Consider the following 18,573-nt stretch of genomic DNA (forward strand, 5'->3'; position numbering starts at 1 on the left):
TATTCTTTTCTACTCTAGGCACAAGGCCCGAAATTTTTTGGGAGGGGGCCAGTCGATTAGATTGATCCAGTGCACAACTGGTACTTAATTTGTCAACCCCGAACTTTTAAAAACATGATTAAATATATATATATATATAAGGATGGGGAACAAAATTAGTAACAGGGGTAAAATGAGTAATTTTCGAATTGTTATTTTCTCTCTACCTGTTTGAAATCTGTTGCATCATAGACACAGCTATTGCATCATTGTGTTTGTGCTGTTATATAATCTTTAAGTGTAGAAATTTGTCAGAATAATTGCTGAAGTCGAGAGAGTTTGGAGATTTATCCGTGGAAAAAAAAAAGAGAAAAAAGAGAAGAAAAAGGAACAGAAAAATCATGCCGTAAAGTTTATGTAACTGATTGCTTAAAGACGTCAAACTGAGACCTATAATAGCAGGTACCGCATGCGAAACCCACCACCTCAATAACTTTTTAGATACCCTCTTAAAACCATTCCTCAAGCATGTCAAAAGCTATATAAGGGACAACCTGGATATGATCAATCACCTTCCTGAAACAATAAACAAAATCACCCTACTAGTATCCTTCAATGTAGTCAACCTCTATTCCAATATCCCCCACAAACTAGGAATAGAGGCAATTCAATTCTGGTTAGAGAATTACACCAACGAACTCCCACATCACATCAAGAAAGAATTCGAGATAGAAGGGCTAAAATTCATCTTGGAGAATAACTACTTTGTCTTCATCTATCGACAAAAATCGATGACTGCAATGGGTACGAGAATGGACCCTTCCTCTGCTAACCTAGTCATGGGATATCTAGAAATCAGTCTTTATTGTAAGGTGCTAGAAAAATATGGCAGCCAAATTCTCCCTCTACATAGAAAATAACTGGAAGAGATACCTGGATGACTGTTTCATTCTTTGGCATGAAATTATAGAGGGACTTAAAGAATTTCAAGCACTTATAAATGGACTTGATGTAAACATTCAATTCACGATGGAATATAGCCATCAACAACTTTCCTTCCTCAACATCCTCATTAAAAAATCTGACAACGTAATAGAAATAGATATATACTATAAAAATAGGATCACATACGGTCGTATCGTATAAGAGACACAGTCGCACGCGATCCCATTCTTAATGAGTCTTTACTGACCAGTTTTATATGCAGCGGCAAAACACATAAGTGGAATGACAACAAGATTTCTTTTTGAGATATATACATTATTTATTTTACATATTTTACAATCATGCTTGATGTTGGAAGTTTGTAAGTGTTAGCATGTTTTTGTGTCTGTGTGTTCGTGAGGCGTAAAAGGTACTGACCAGTGAAATGACGATGGAATTTGGTTCACAGTTCATGTTGTTGGTATCAGCCTGGCAACAGGTAGTAACAAATGGCTTAAGGTAGTTCTTAGAAGAACTAGAACCCAAGAACAGATAATTGATTTACCGTTTATGAGGTACAGTGTAAGAGTTCCATATCAAGAGGTTGCGTCTCGTAGTTGAGATTAATTGAATCACTTGTGTTTATCTTTCTCTTGATATGAATATACTTCCAGATATATTAACTGTAGCCGTTTTTTCCGTGGTGAGATTTTCACCTAACCGCTAGAGTTGAATCTGTGGTTGTCTTGTGTACAAATTAAATCTTCGATGTTTGGCGCTTGGTTTTTGCTGCGTCTTCATCATATATTCTGCTTGGTTATTTTTCTCTAGTTATAGATATCCTGTAACCGTTCTTTCATGGTGATATTTTCACACTAACAGTATGAGAGGAATCTGTAACATCTTGTATTAATGGTAGTCGCCTGCCTTTCGAAACTGGAACATGGTCGAGTATGCTCTGTGTGGTCAGAGGTTAGCCCTGAAAAGGACTTGAAACCTAAGACGAATACTTGTCTGAGAAACCTTGTTTTATAAGCTTTATGTGACTCCCAATGAACTTCAGAAATGGAAAGCTGTGATTGGCTGCTTGGAACTATGGCGCGAAAATAAGCGGAGGCAAATCGCGTCACGTGATAACCAGCGGTGCGAACGTAGTAGAGACCACGTGTCAGCCAATCGAATTAGTGTTTACAACAATGTTGAACTAGCCGAAGATGTTTGTAATCTTGAACGAGTGTATTCTTAATACTCTTCTCAAACAGTGAAGATAGCTATGAGAGAACGATATTGCTACAATACTATAAGTCCATGGACTCCAAGCAATATCTACCGTTCAACTCATGCTACACCAGAATGAATATTCCCTTCAACCTAGTAAAAAGGATATGCACTATAGTTTCTCATGCAAGCACCAAGAACATACGGCCACATAAACTAAAGGATACACTCATCACCAGGAACTACTCATCTTCACTAATTGACATATGCTTTCAACATGCCCGACAACTCAACATCCACAAACTCAGACTTCTCAAATTAAAGAAGGATTTACAACCAAAAGCCCTACCATATATCTCCACATACAACTCTCTTAACAATGAAGCCTTTGACACCATCCTTCAAAACATTCCCCTGCTAAAAATGGACCACAGAATGAACTTAATCCTCCAAACACACACCATCATAAAAAGCAAGAGACAGCCTAAATCTATGAAAAGTCTCCTAACACAAGCTGAACAACAACACTGAAGCCGTCAGTAAAAGAAATGTGGAAGACCCAACTGTGGGATATGTGTCGATTTAATTGAGGGATCAGAATTCTCCTTCAAACGGGGACAATGTTTCACAGTGAAAAGCAGCTTTGCATGTGCTTCGGAGAACCTGATATATGCACTAACCTGCTCTGGGTGTCAAGAGCGATACATAGGCCAAACAAAAACAGTCTACGTCAAAGGATGGCTCTGCACAGATATATGTATATGTATGTATATATATATATATGAATGTGTGTGTGTGTGTGTCTGTGTTTGTCCCCCCAACATCACTTCACAACCAATGCTGGTGTGTTTACGTCCCCATAACTTAGCGGTTCGGCAAAAGAGACCGATAGAATAAGTACTAGGCTTCCAAAGAATAAGTTCTGGGGTTGATTTGCTTGACTAAAAGTGGTGCTCCAGCATGGCCACAGTCAAATGACTGAAACAAGTAAAAGATTAAAAGAGTAAAAGAGAGCTGTAATGTTGGGAAGAGGGAAAATATTGTTTTTCCTTTTTTATTTTTAATGTTGTCTGTTATATTTAATTTGTTAAGTGAGCAGTAAATGTGACTGACTGTTTCTTTTCAAAGATATATTTAATCAGCCTGGCTCTAGTCGTCTAACAACTTTATTAGGTCTGCACTCCTCAATTTACTCAAGAGCTTGTTTGAATGCTCACCGACAGAAACATAATTATGTTTGATAACATGTTTTGTTTACTCTTTTACTTGTTTCAGTCATTTGACTGCAGCCATGCTGGAGCACCGCTTTTAGTTGAGCAAATAGACCCCAGGACTTATTCTTTGTAAGCCTAGTACTTATTCTGTCAGTCTCTTTTGCCAAACCGCTAAGTTACAGGGATGGAAACACACCAGCATCTGTTGTCAAGCAATGTTGGGGGGGACAAACACAGACACACAACACATATATATATATATACATATATATATATATATGCGACGGTCTTCTTTCAGTTTCCGTCTACCAAATTCTCTCACAAGGCTTTGGTTGGCCCTAGGCTATAGTAGAAGACACTTGCCCAAGATGCCACACAGTGGGACTGAACCCGGAACCATGTGGTTGGTAAGCAAGCTACTTACCACACAGTCACCAAACCAAAATAATTTGATATTTTATAATGAAGAATGTACACACACGTGTGCATGTGCGTGCAGACACACACATACACACACTAAGTGCATCAGAGTTGTCTTAGTCTCTTGGTTGTTGATATCTCAAAATGTCTTACAAACATTTTGTCTGTGCATACAAATGGAAGACAGATTACTAAAACAAAAGAATTCAAAATAATCCAACCTAATAGGTGCATATGGACATATATATTAAGTGAATAGTAAATATGTGACTGACTGTTTCTTTTCAAAGAACTGGCTATGGCTAAAAAAAAAACAAAAAAACAATTCCATGTAGAACATTTAAAATTCTATGTCATCTGTTTACTGAAGATTTGTAAAAATAATAGAACTACACTTTCAAACCACAGCAACTTATCTTGTTGATCCCCAGGTCAACCTAGAGCAAAACTGAATCAAATACATTCCAGCCATGACTGTCCCATCCATTTTTTTGGAATATCTACAACATTATCCAATATGTTCTTCTTTGTTTAAGACAGTGAGGCAAAAGTTGATTTGAAGAACATTTCGCTGTTATTTCTTGTAGATGAAACAACTAGACAAAGGTTCCTTCATTGGTAAAATTTATTCTGTGTCATAGGTTGTAATTTTATTGCTGCTATCAAATATGCACAATGGTAACAGTATGGACTGAAGCTTCCACTTTAAGAAATAAGAGACATACGAGAGACGTTCAATAAGTAATGCTCCTGACCCACTTGCATTTGTGTGATCTAGCTGAAATTTTGCATGTGCAATTATTTATATCTCTATAGATTAAGTGGCAAATTACAGCTCTGAACTAATTGTGGTTTCTGATTTACAGGTGTTTGAACAGAGTCAAGTGTGAAATGGAGCCAGTTGAGTGTCGAGCAGTGATCCGGTTTTTGTATTTGAAAGGACGCACACCACGGGAGACTTTTGATGAAATGAAAGTAACTTATGGTGATGATGCCCCATCATATGACCTTGTAAAACGCTGGCATCGTGAATTTAAACATGGTCGGAACTCTGTGGAAACAGCTCCTACATCTGGTCGCCCCCTTCTGCCATTGATGAGGCATCTGTCCGTCAAGTTGAGGCTGCCATTTTGGAAGATCGACGCATAACTATTCGCCAAATAGCCCATGAGGTCAAGATAAGTACCGGGTCTGTGGAAACTATCATTCATGACCATTTGCATATGCAAAAGGTGTCTGCCAGATGGATTCCCAGGTTGCTCACACCTTTCCAGAAGCAAGAACGCGTCGAGTGCTCGAGGATGAATTTGGAGATGTGCCAAGAAGATGAGTCAAACTTTTTCAGAAGACTGATTACACAGGATGAAACCTGGGTCCATCACTATGATCCAGAGACCAAAGCCCAGCCAATGCAGTGGAAGCACCGTGACTCACCTCCTCCAAAGAAGGCAAGGGTGCAGCCTTCCGCTGGCAAGGTCATGCTCACAGTCTTCTGGGACCAGGACGGAGTAGTGATGACAGATTTCCTGGCAAAGGGTACCACAATTACAGGAGCCTATTATGCTTCACTTTTGAAGAAATTAAGAGAAGCTATCAAAATCAAGAGGCGGGGCAAGATCAGCAAAGGCATCCTCCTTCTGCAGGACAACGCTCCGGTCCACAACTCGCGTGTCGCCAGATCAAAAGCACAGGCGTGCGGCTATGAACTCCTCCCCCATCCCCCTACTCTCCTGACCTTGCACCCTCTGATTTTCACCTCTTCCCAGCCATGAAGTTGTTTTTGAAAGGAAAGTGTTTCCCATATGATGCAGCCTTGATTCTGAAGTCGCGTCGTGGTTGGAGGACCAAACTGGGGTCTTCTACAAAAACGGTCTCCAGAGCTGCATTAAACGATGGGAGAAATGCGTAACTCTGGGTGGTTCCTATGTAAAAAAAGACTAATAACTGTGCCAAGTTTCGTTGCTCTACTGCTATGGGAAGTGGGTCAGGGGCATTACTTATTGAATGCTCCTCGTATGGAACTCTGATGCTGGCATCTTAGTTAAGCAATTCTAATGATAGAAAACTTCATTCATATCAAGTATAACAATATTGCTTTTACCACAGTTCTTAAGTACAAAAGATCATTGGTGAATAACATTTGAAAATGTATCTCCAAAATACATAAATACAGCTAGCTTTGGCTACCTTTTTGAATTTAATACCTCAACCAGCTGCGGGCATGTTTATAAGGTCAAAACACAACACAGTATCCCTCATCATCATTATTTAACGTCCATTTTCCATGACGGTATGGGCTGGTCGATTTGACAGGAACTGCACCAAGCTTCAGTTGTCTGTTTTGGCATGGTTTCTATGGCCAGATATCCTTCCTAATGCTAGTCACTTTACAGAGTGTACTGGGTGCTTTTTATGCAGAACCAGCACAGGTGTTTTTCACATGGCACCAACATGGGAGATTTCAAAAACCTGTTTCCATATTCAGAATTGTGGAAACATAGAGTAAACTGCCTGCACTGGTTGTTAGCTATCAAGACACTCCATCCCTTCAAAAATTCCATGTGCTCTCTTTCCTTTCCATGGCTCTTTTAATGTTCACTTTTCTGAGGGTTATTTTAGCATTTTTATCCTGTGTATTACACATGTACTTTTGGTTATCATTGCTGTCTTCCTTTACTTGATTTATTGTTGCCTTCTGTCACTTCTTTTACTCTTATTATTATTATTTGATAAATCAAATTTAATGATTGGCATCCGTGCTAGTGTAGCACCATCCAAGCGTGATCGTTGTCAAAGCAGCTAACTGGCTTCTGTGCCAGTGGCACATAAAAAGCACCATTCGAGCATGATCATTATCAGTGTCACCTTACTGACACTTGTGCCGGTGGCATGTGAAAAAACATTTGAGTGAGGTTATTGCCAGTGCCACTGGACTGGCTCCTGTGCAGGGGGCACATAAAAAGCACCATTTGAGCATGGTTGTTGCCAGTACCGCCTGACTGGCCCTCATGCCGGTGGCACGTAAAAGCACCCACTACACTCTCGGAGTGGTTGGCGTTAGGAAGGGCATCCAGTTGTAGAAACTCTGCCAGATCAAGATTGGAGCCTGGTGCAGCCATCTGGTTCGCCAGCCCTCAGTCAAATCGTCCAACCCATGCTAGCATGGAAAGCAGATGTTAAATGATGATGATGTCATAGAGGAAAGAGAGAGGAGGGAGAAATTTAAAACAGATGATTATATATAATCAATTTCTGTAAAATGTTAGGTTAGAGGGGTTGTCTTTTGTTGGGGATGGTGCATATGGAAGTATGTTGCCAAAGATTGGGATAGATTCCTGGAGAGAGGAGCGGGGCAGAATGAGTGAAGGATTTGACAAAGAGAAATGTCACTTAGGAGAACACCATTTGTGAATGATGCAAGGAACATTCCTTGTTGCTTGATGGGTCAGAGTGATTGTAATTGTTGTTTCTTAGCCATTGGTCACCTTTGGTCAAGCAAACCTATGATGAAAAATGTTCTGCTGTGGCCATCGTGCTACATTATCTGATGCATCTTACGTTTTTTAAGACATTAGAATGAGATTTAAAGATTTTCCCTGTTATTTCTAGTCGATTGAACAACTGCTCATAATGGCTCCTTTGTAGGTTTGTGATAGGTTTTGCATGTGGTGACTGCATGTACATAGAGGTGAGGCACTGTGACAACAATATCCTCATCAAATGATAAAATGATGAAAATGATGTATTGAAAAGATCAATTACAGAGCCCTTAAAGCCCTAAAAATAGCAGAAAAACTTTCACCTAAGGCCATCTTGTAGTAGCTCTGCAAAAAGGTTATCCTGGATAAAAAGCCATTTGAGTTTGTGACTCACAAGTACCTTGTACACACTCAGTTTCATCAGAAATAACTTAAGACTAAACAACATCTTATAGTAACATTTCACTGCATCTTTATAAAACCTTGTTTCTTTATTTTATTTTATCAAAATAATAATTAAAGAACAGAACAAAAAATAATTAAAATAATAGTAATGAAATCAACATTTCTGTGAAAAAGATTTTATTTTATTTTATTTTAGCAGCAGTTAAAGGTTCAACTGGCTTCATTGACTGTCCATGATGAGTAATGTGACATAACACATTATATATCACATTTAGTAACAAATTCCTTATACTGGTTATAAAATATATCATATTCCATGGCAATCTCTGGTCATGATATATCAGTTTCTGTAAGAGACACCATCCAGCATCTAGCTTCATTTAATAGCGGGTTTTGAAAGAATTTTACAATTTTACATTGAATATGGATGGGATGGTTCTATGGATTTGGATATGAAATATTATTTCTTTATTTTTTTAATAATTTCTTTATTTTTCATATAAAAGATTAAAGTCAGAGTTGTTTCACTAATGCTACCCTTGGGATTAGCACATTTTTTTACAGGTAGACATTCAGAGAGTAATGACCTTCAGAATACAGTATAATGGTTCTCTATTTTTTAAAATTTTAATTCACATTAACCTTTTAGAGACCAACTCTGGTTCTATGATACAAACTTTTTGTTTCAAAGTGGTCTAAATTAAAATTTTCTATCAAAATTTCAAGTTAATTTTGATCTAAACAACAATTTAGCAATAACAAAATTATTTTATTAAATTCTTCATATTTTCCAAATTAATTGAAACAAAAGCAGCTATTTCAACAGAAATATGGTAAAATAAGGGTTAAAACAGGTCTCCACAGGGAAATAATCATTAGAATCCTCATTGGTTGGTAAAACATGGTTGATATTAAGTGAATTGATAGTGACTTATGAGAACTAGGAAATGGATTTATGGCAGTTTCAAAGTCATTCAAATGAAAGAGAAATTATGGAAGAACTGTATATAATTAACAGGTTTTTTTTTTTATTAATGTATGTACAGGAAAAATTATTTCTTATTAATCATTAAGTGAATTATTAAGTTTAGCCATTGATGAAAAGATTTTCAGCTGAAATCTATAACGTAGCCATAAAAATTTTCAAATGTTTTTTGTTTCCAAAATTCTTCAAATGCTTTTGTCATAGTAGAAAATAATTTTTATAGCAAATCTTTGAAAAATTTAACAATTGTTGATCGATTCATAGAGCATGAAAGCATGTATATAACAACCAAAATTAACAAATTATCAAATGACTTTTGATGGCCAATACCTCAGAATGTAATGATGAACTTCCCAATAGATGGGAACAGTAGAGATTGATGTTATCAATAAGAGTAGATTTAGCAAATCATTGAATAGTTTGCTTGAATACTGCTGGTATGAGTTAGACAAGGATGAAGTAGAACTGTCTGAAGTCTTTACACACATACACACACAGATACATTTTCTCAATTTCACTTCAGAGCTCTTAACCACCATGTGTTTGTTAGGTGAATAGCTAAGAGGTTCATATTGCATAAACAGACCATTCAGTTGCCTCATTTTTATACAGCCCATAATACTATCATGTTATCTCTCTTGTTCACAGAGAAGCCATAATCAAAGCCAAATATGTTATAGATGCTAAAAGACTCCTCAATGTCAAGAGACTCAGTTGCAGAGAGATAAGGCAGTAAACTGTATGGAAGCACTTCGAACGATGTTTGGTGGGTTAATCTGGGGATGGAATTTAGCCATTCCTGACTTATTTTCCAACATTCTGTTTTCAATGGGATGGTAATTGATTAGAAAATTGATGATCCAGTTTGAAATGAAATGAAATCTGTAAATGTACAAATGTAGCAAAAAAAAAAAAAAAAAAAAAAATCCACAGTTGTGCCTGTGTGATTGATATTTCAATAAAATGCATAAATTTTTTCATGCCACATTTAAAATATAGGCAAAATGTCATTGATAAAATTTTTTAAATGAGCAACAACTTTTAATATAAAATAGAATTTTAAGAAAATAATATGATTTAAAAATTTGTCAAAGATACAATTTTGGTATTCATTTCATCATTGGTAAAGTCTGACTGCTTGGTAACTGTGTGCTGAGAGAAGACCAGTTCTTTCTGTTGGCATCACACCTAAAACTAGAAAATTATAAATCATATTTAATGAAACATTTACATATATTTTACATTGGAAATAACTTTTAAAGCTGATGAATGTCAGTGAAAAGTGTTGGAGAGACCTAACCAGATTTAACTGAGGCTGTTCCTTGTTCCCTAATACAAATTTTCTCATTTACTCTTTTACTTATTTCAGTCATTTGACAGCAGCCATGCTGGAGCACCGCCTTTAGTTGAGGAAATAGATCCCAGGATTTATTCTTTGTAAGCCTAGTACTTATTCTATTGGTTTCTTTTTTGCCGAACCACTAAGTTACAGGGACGTAAACACACCAGCATTGGTTGTCAAGCGATGTTGGGGGGGACAAACACAGACACACACACATATATATATACATACTAGCAGTATCGCCCAGCGTTGCTCGGGTTTGTAAGGGAAATAACTATACAAGCATTTTTAGAGAGTTATAGCCAAAAAATAGCAAAAAAATGGAAAAAAAATTATGGTAAATTTTTTTTGAGAGTTAAAAGGGTCGAGTTGCGTCCCCTAGACAGTCTGTGGTTTGTGTTTCTGATTCTCGACCCCATGTCGAATTTATCGATTTTTTTCAGAACTGGGGGAACTTTTCAAAATTTTCGCTGCATTAGTTTTGAATTATGACATTGGGCTACGTGTGTGTCAAGTTTCATCAGAATCGGTTGAAAGCCGTGGTCAGGGTGAGGGTACAAGCAAACAGACACACAGAAACACGCACAGACAAACTGCCGTTTATATATAGAGAGATATACGACGAGCTTCTTTCAGTTTCCGTCTACCAAATCCACTCACAAGGCTTTGGTCGGCCCGAGGCTATAGTAGAAGAGACTTGCCCAAGGTGCCATGCAGTGGGATTGAACTCGGAACCATGTGGTTGGTAAGCAAGCTACTTACCACACAGCCACTCCTGCGCCTATTTAGTGTAACCTAAATTAAAGCCTGTCAAAATTTCATGTTAAGTTATGTTCCAAACAATGGCTTAAGTTAATTTACTAAATTCTTCATTATTTTAAGAATGACTTAAAACACAGGCAGAACTTTTCAATTGCAATATGGTAACAAAAGGGTTAAATAGGGAGTATTGAATTAACTAGAATGAGATAATTTTGTGAAAGAGTTCTGTTGGTTCTTTTTCATCCATTATGTCTCATCAAGGCAGAATTTTGTTTGTCTAAAAAAATAAATGTTGTTACATAATTATAAAAACATTTTTTACTTATTACAGTCATTGAACTGTGACTGTGCTGAGGCAATGCTACGAAAGGTTTAGTTGAATGAATTGACTCATCTGCTTACTTTTCAAAATCTGGTACTTATTCTATAAGTATCTTTTACCGAAGTGCAAAGTCATGGAGGTGTAAACAAACCAACTCTGGTTGTCAAGTGGTGGAGGGGGACAAACACAATTATACACACCTATATATATATATGTGTGTGTGTGAGTGTGTGTGTGTGTATGTGTATATCTATCTATCTATGTATATATATATATATATATATATACATACATGATCAGTAAACTGTTTCCAGTCTGCTATAATGAATCCATATATATATATATATATATATATATCTGTAAAATAATATGTGACAATTATTCAATAGCCAAGATAGAGTTTCGGCTGCCGAGGTGGAAATCCACAACACCATCTCTTCGGTTATCTGGCCATCTGAAAAATGCCTCTATTTATTCTATTTACATAATATTGAGGTCTCTTTCTTTCTTTTGTTATCTTACTGTTTTTACCAATATATATATAAAACATCGAAGAGTATATGTTTTCCCTCTGAAGATACTATGCTCAGGCACTGAATATTAATAGAAACAGCTGTAAGGGATGATGATCAACTTGTTGTTAATAATATACAATTATTAGCTTCCAATCTCCATTCTCTTTTTTCTCCTTTATATATATATGTGGGGGAGGGGCTTCCAACTTCTGTCCACCAGATTCACTCACAGAGTATTGGTCAGCCCAGGACTGTAGTAAAAGACATGTGCCCAAGGTGCAATGCAGTGAGACTGAACGCAAAACCACATGGTTGCAGCGCTAGCCCAAACTCCACAGACTTCACAAATCTCCCACACTCAGCACCCAAACTACTTACGCAAACATCACAATTGTTACCCACACTGCATAGAGTATGTCTTTATACACAAAGAATAAAGTTTGGTCGACACTAGAATAATTGATTATTCAAACTGCCAACCTTCATATTCTCACTTCTATTTTGTATAGTTGTCTATTTTCTCTGATTTGATCTGGTATTAACTTATCAACTAGAATCTGGAATCGAAAAAAAACTGGGAGAGATCTACATTGGCAAAAATTCATCTTCAGGAGAGTTCCCAGAAATTCCAAGCATTGCACTTTTCATTCAACATGGCAGTTATGCTTTTACCTTATACTTGAACCAGTCACTTGACTGTGGCCATGCTGGGGCACAACATTCAAGAGTTTTAGATGAACAAATTGACACCAGTACTTATTTTTAAGTCTGGTATTCATTCGGTTGATATCTTTTGATGAACTGCTAAGTTAGATGAAACAAAGCAACATTAGTTGTCAAGTATTGACAAACACAAAGATGGACACACACACACACACACACACACATTCATACACACACATACTCATACATACACTCATACACACACACATACACATATATATCGTGCTGCTGGACTGGCTCCTGTGCAGGTGGCACGTCAAAAACACCATCTGAGCATGGCCGTTGCCAGTACCACCTGACTGGCCTTCATGCCGGTGGCACATAAAAGCACCCACTACACTCTCAGAGTGGTTGGCGTTAAGAAGGGCATCCAGTTGTAGAAACTCTGCCAGATCAGATTGGAGTCTGGTGCAGCCAACCAGTCTTCAGTCAAATCGTCCAACCCATGCCAGCATGGAAAGCGGACGTTAAATGATGATGATGATGAGTTTCATAGTTTCCATCTACCAAATTCACTCAGAAGGCATTGGTCTGTCTGGGATTATAGAAGACACTTGTCCAAGGTGCCACACAGTGGGACTGAACCCAAAACCATGTAGTTTCACAATAAGCTTCTTAACAACACAGTCATACCTGTGTCTATTTCTCAACAATTCTTCAGTTCCTGATGGATCGATATTTTAGCTAATTCACTACAACTGGACATCTAAGATCTTGTTTCTATGACATGTTATACATACTCACTATATGTATTGCCTACACATAACAAAGTTGAAGCATACTCCTGCACACCAAACAAAGCCATTTCCCTGCTATATCGAATTACTGCTGTAAATTAGTTCTTTATTTATTTTCACAGATCAAGCCCATTCTTTGAGTTTCGGCCCTCATTTTCTAGGTTTTTGACAGAGCAATCACACATACACATATGTGCGCATGCAAACACACATATGTCCACACAACATTGATGTTTGCACTGTCAAGTATGTTTCTATGAATCACACAACTTGTTCATTATGTGACCCAATTCCCAATGATGCCTTCACAAAGAACTAAGTAAGATGGTTACAGATGCAAACACATTTCTTCATCAACGGAACTGATAGGTTTTCACATGCCCTTCTTATATATATATATATATTAGAAGTAATATATATTAGAGGTAGTATGTATATATATATATAAGTTCAGCAAAATTTAGATTCAGATGAATACGGTACTTAAGTTAAAGGCACCAGAATTTTGTATGATATTATCCATATAAATCAAATGGGCTGATTATAATCAAAATAAGCAACAAGGATATCCAAGGTAGAGTAGTACAATTGTTTCATGCTACTTCATTTTATTAAACACTGTAAGTATTACATCAGTTTTAAATTGAGCAATCTTCAGCCACATATAAAATTTTCCAGTTAAACAGACAATGCACATTCTTATCCCTATTTCCCTTATCCCTATTAAATAGGGATAAGAATGTGCATTGTCCATTTAACTGAAAAATTCTATATGTGGCTGAAGATTGCTCGACATTTTAAAACTGATGTAATACTTACAGTGTTTAATAAAATGAAGTAGCATGAAACAATTGTACTACTCTACCTTGGATATCCTTGTTGCTTATTTTGATTATATATATATATATATATTACAGGTAGTAAGTTCTCTTCTGTGTTAATTTAAGACCTTTGGAACTGTTGAAAGAAATATACTTACATCTGCCTGGTCCAGCACTGAGCAATGACAAAATATAAGATATGTCAGTATAAGCTTCTACAAATGAGATGCTTTAAAGATATCTTGCCAACTTAAGATGATTTTGATGTTTGTGTATGAGATTAATTATAGTGCTTATTAAAAGTGCCATGTAGAAATACTGTGCAGTCAACATGTATTTTATACATTTTATGTGAATTTGTTTTTAACCAGACTCCATTTCAGGTTCATTAAGACTTTTTTGCTTGTATTTAAAATCATCATTAGGGTAAACTGAAATTATAGAAATTAAAATATATTAAACTTCGATTATAAAAAAAAAATATATTTCTTCAATTTTTTTGGTAATTATTAGAAGATAGCAGATTAAATTATTCAAATATCATTTTCTCCTCTGAAATACATGCATTAAATCTAAGCAAAACAAATCCTGCATATCTGAATCAATAAATACACGCATTACATACATATGATTATGGAGAAAAGCAAAGGCTATTGGTTATGGTTTTCACTGCCCCAAATATTTCAGTCCTAAAGGTATTCTCAGAATAATGCTTATTAGCTGTTCAATAATAAATCTTTATCAGAAAGATTATATTCTTATGAGAGAGAGAGAGAGAGATAGAGAACATTTGTATACAGACTGAATAATAATAAAATAAATAAATGCACCCTTTTAAAGCTCAGCCAGGCTCATGGGCCCAGTTTCCCAGTTTCTATGGCATATGTGTTCCCCAGCTGGACAGGACGCCAGTCCATCGCAGCGTTACTCATTTTTGCCAGCTGAGTGGACTGGAGCAATGTGAAATGAAGTGTTTTGTTCAAGAATGCAGCGCATTGCCTGGTCCAGGAATTGAAACCACAATCATAAGATCATGATGGTGACACCCTAACCACTAAGCCACGCGCCTCCACATACAGACTGAATAACTTATTCAAAATGTGTATGAAAGCATCAAATGTCTTAGAGCTAAAACTTTACAAATGGTGAATTCTAAAAATCAAGAAATCTAATTTAGAATAATCTGCTTGAAACCATTGCCTACATGAGCATGAAATTCTTATGACAATTTGAGCTGCTCTAAATGGTTTCTTATCTTAAAAAATACCAGAGACATTGAAATCTGTCATGGTTGCAGTGTCTCCGTGTTGTATTTATGATAAATGAAAGGAAAGCTAGAAAAAAAAATCTCAGACACATGCATGGCTGTGTGGTTAAGAAGCTTGGTAATCATGTGGTCTTTGGTTCAGTCTCACTGCGTGACACCTTGGGCAAGTATCTTCTACTATAGCCCTGGACTTACCAAATCCTAGTGAGTGGATTTGGTACATGGAAACTGAAAGGCTATTGCATGTATGTGTGTGTGTATGTATATATGTATGTATCTATATATATATATATGTCTGTATATGTATGTATGCATGCATGTATGCATCTATCTATCTATCTATATATGTATATGTATATGTGTATGTATTATCTATCTATCTAACATATATATATATATATATATATGTATGTATTATCTATCTATCTAACATATATATATATATATATATGTATGTATGTATGTATGTATGTATGTATGTATGTATGTATGTATGTATGTATGTATGTATGTGTGTGTGTGTTTGTCACAGTCTTCTTGCCTTGACATTATTTGATTGTCATAAATAAAATAACACAGTTCTGCAAGTGGTGTCCCTCATCCCAATCGTTCATGAAAATATATCTAGTCATGGGCAAATATTACCTTGCTTGAAAATAGGGAGGGTTGGCAACGGGAAGGGTATCCAACCACAGAAAATCTGCCATGACAAAATTCCATCTAACCTGTGCGAGCATGGAAAAGTGGCCATAAAATTGATGATGATGATGATGTCTATGTGTGCATCTTTATGTGTGCAATCCCACCCCTCCACTGCATGACAGCCAGTGTTGGTTTGTTACATCCTTGTAATTTAGGTCTCTCAAAAGAAACCAATAGAATAAGTACCAGATTTAAAAAAAAAAACAAGAAAAGAAAAGGACACAAGAAAAGTACATAAGTAAGAAAAGGACATAAGTAATGGGTTTATTTGTTCAACTAAAACCAGTGAGAGCTGGTGCCCCAGCATGTCTGAAATTTAATGTCATAAAAGGATAAAGAAGTGATTGAATATTATACTTTGACTGATATCATAGTGAATGTATGTGTGATGATTGGATATGTATGTATATGTTTATGTACATGTATGCATGCATATTTGTCTATGTGTGAAATGTATGAGCATGTATATGTGCATGTATATGTGTATATATATGTACCTCATATCATTGGCACAACAAACAGCTAGAACAGTTTCATATAAGGACACTGTGCAGGATCGTGGCATTCCCTAGCAGGACAGAGTGACAAACCAAAATGTGTTGGACAGTGGCAGTTCAACAAGCATTGAGTCAATGTTGCTGAAGGCTCAGTTACACTGGACTGGCCATGTCATCTGAATGACCGACAGCCATGTACCCAGACAGCTCTTATATGGCAAACTCATGCAGGGCTCATGCAGACGAGGAAGGCCTAAACTTAGGTGTAAGGAGACACTGAAAAGCAACCTCAAATAGAGTGGCATTAGTCCACATGAACTTGAAGCCTCTGCAACAGACAAATCCAAATCAGTGTGGAGGTCTCCCACCTCATGAGCAGCAACTGTCTTTGAAGAGGAGCAAGGATAGTGTTTCACTGCTGCAAGAGACAAAAGTCACAGGGAGTATCCACTTCAATCCTGACAACAGGCTTTCATTGTGGGCATCTGTGTGCTTCTAGTTCTGGACTGTGGAGTCACAAGCACTCTCATCACTGAGAGCACAGATTTTGTCATTGTTGGACACCGATGGACTACCAACACACACACACACACACACACACACATATATATATAGACACACACACACACACACACATATATCTAAAAGCAAATCGTTCTATCCCACATAACATAGATACCTTGTTAGAACACCAAATATTGTGTTATTAGCCTTGAGAAATCCTCTTATGTAAGTGCTTGGTGCACACATAGATCATAACAGAAAAAATTTGTCTGTCAAGGACGCCAGAATCTCTTAATGTGTATGTGTGTGTATATGGTTGTGTTTCTGTGTTTGTCTCCCCAACATTGCTTGACAACTGATGCTGGTGTGTTTACGTCCCCATAACTTAGCAGTTCAGCAAAAGAGACCAATAGAATAAATACTAGGCTTACAAAAAATAAGTCCTGAGGTCAATTTGCTCGACTAAAGACGGTGCTCCAGCATGGCTACAGTCACATGACTGAAACAAGTAAAGAGTAAAATAGAGATTGATCACCCTTTGTGTCCCAGGGAGAATAAAATCTGTGGTTCAGCTTTGCTTTTCAATGTATAAATGCAAATGTATGTTTACTAAAATTGAAGACTTGAAGACAAAAACAAGAAAACATTTTCATAACCATACTTTACATTTCTATATATATTTGTATATTTTGTCTTTATATTTTTTCGACATGTATTGAGAATGGATATCATTGCAATTTAGGAGAAGAGGCATTCTGCCAATAAACAACATCCCTTCACACAGACATATTAGTTGGTCACTCAAAGAAATAATACATAAGATGGAAATTTTAAATGATTGCAAAAATTTACAATTTAGAAGGTGTAGAGACTTTGTAAATCATCTTGTTTGATGAGTACCGTATAGCTAATTAGGAATGTTGAATGTTAATTAAACAAAAAACTGCCTTTGTCCAGAGACATAATAAAATACTTAAGTAGATTTCCACTCAAACACCGTCATTAACTTGGTATGAGTGTGTGTGTGTGTGGTGTGTGTGTGTGTGTGTAAGTGATTCCACATAACCCATACATACAATCGTTTCCTCATATACATGTATTACACATCAATATAGAAACACAATCTCAGACATGTATTATATAAAACATTATTGTAATTAGTACATATTATTAATTAGTTCCAATAATGTAATGATATTAATGATTAAAAGAAATTTTAAAAAAAGTTTAGAGTTAATGAGTTTTGAAAAGAAAATCTGTGAGAAGTAATTTTTTATATGAACATTATAATAAGAGACAAGCTGAAATGTATAATAATAAAGTTAGAAAATATTAATATTTCATAAAATAGTTATATAAAAAAATATATTAGGAAAAATAACTTTACATTTATCAAAATAAATGTGGATGAGATAGCATAACAGTTAACTGATGTCTAGAACTCCATGTAAACCCATGTATATCAAATGTCTGATTAAGTATTAGACCTAATTTGGCCCCCAGTTTTCTTTTGGTAGTTCTCATTTAGCTCTGCATACCATTTAAGGTTGGTAAAATAACAATGGATTAAATTTCTATTTTTTTCTGAACATCTGATGTTATAAGAAGATTATGCAATTATCTACATAATGATTTACTGCACAGCATGTGCTAGTAGATGTTAGTGAAACACATGTAAAGATTATGTAATTTATGATGTTAAAACGAAGAGTTTAATTGATTCTCATGTTGTATTCTGTTCTTGTGTGTGTGTGTGT

The 18,573-nt window shown here is 36.2% G+C and overlaps 1 protein-coding gene across 5 annotated transcripts in view; it reads right to left on the reverse strand.

Moving 5' to 3' along the window:
* Positions 1-7,799: 7,799 nt before the first annotated feature.
* LOC115210864 overlaps positions 7,800-18,573 on the reverse strand; it is a 69,734-nt gene continuing 58,960 nt past the window's right edge. For 3 of the 5 annotated variants that reach the window (XM_036504698.1, XM_036504702.1, XM_029779628.2), the window contains one exon: positions 7,800-9,818. In XM_036504698.1, coding sequence (XP_036360591.1) covers positions 9,742-9,818 — 77 coding nt within the window. In that variant the 3' untranslated portion in view covers positions 7,800-9,741. Of the gene's footprint in view, positions 9,819-14,004; positions 14,278-18,573 lie in introns of all 5 variants that reach the window. The other 2 variants (XM_029779644.2, XM_029779636.2) reach the window with 1 other exon arrangement.

The sequence above is a fragment of the Octopus sinensis genome, linkage group LG1 (genome assembly GCF_006345805.1).
Source record: "Octopus sinensis linkage group LG1, ASM634580v1, whole genome shotgun sequence".
NCBI lineage: Eukaryota > Metazoa > Mollusca > Cephalopoda > Octopoda > Octopodidae > Octopus > Octopus sinensis.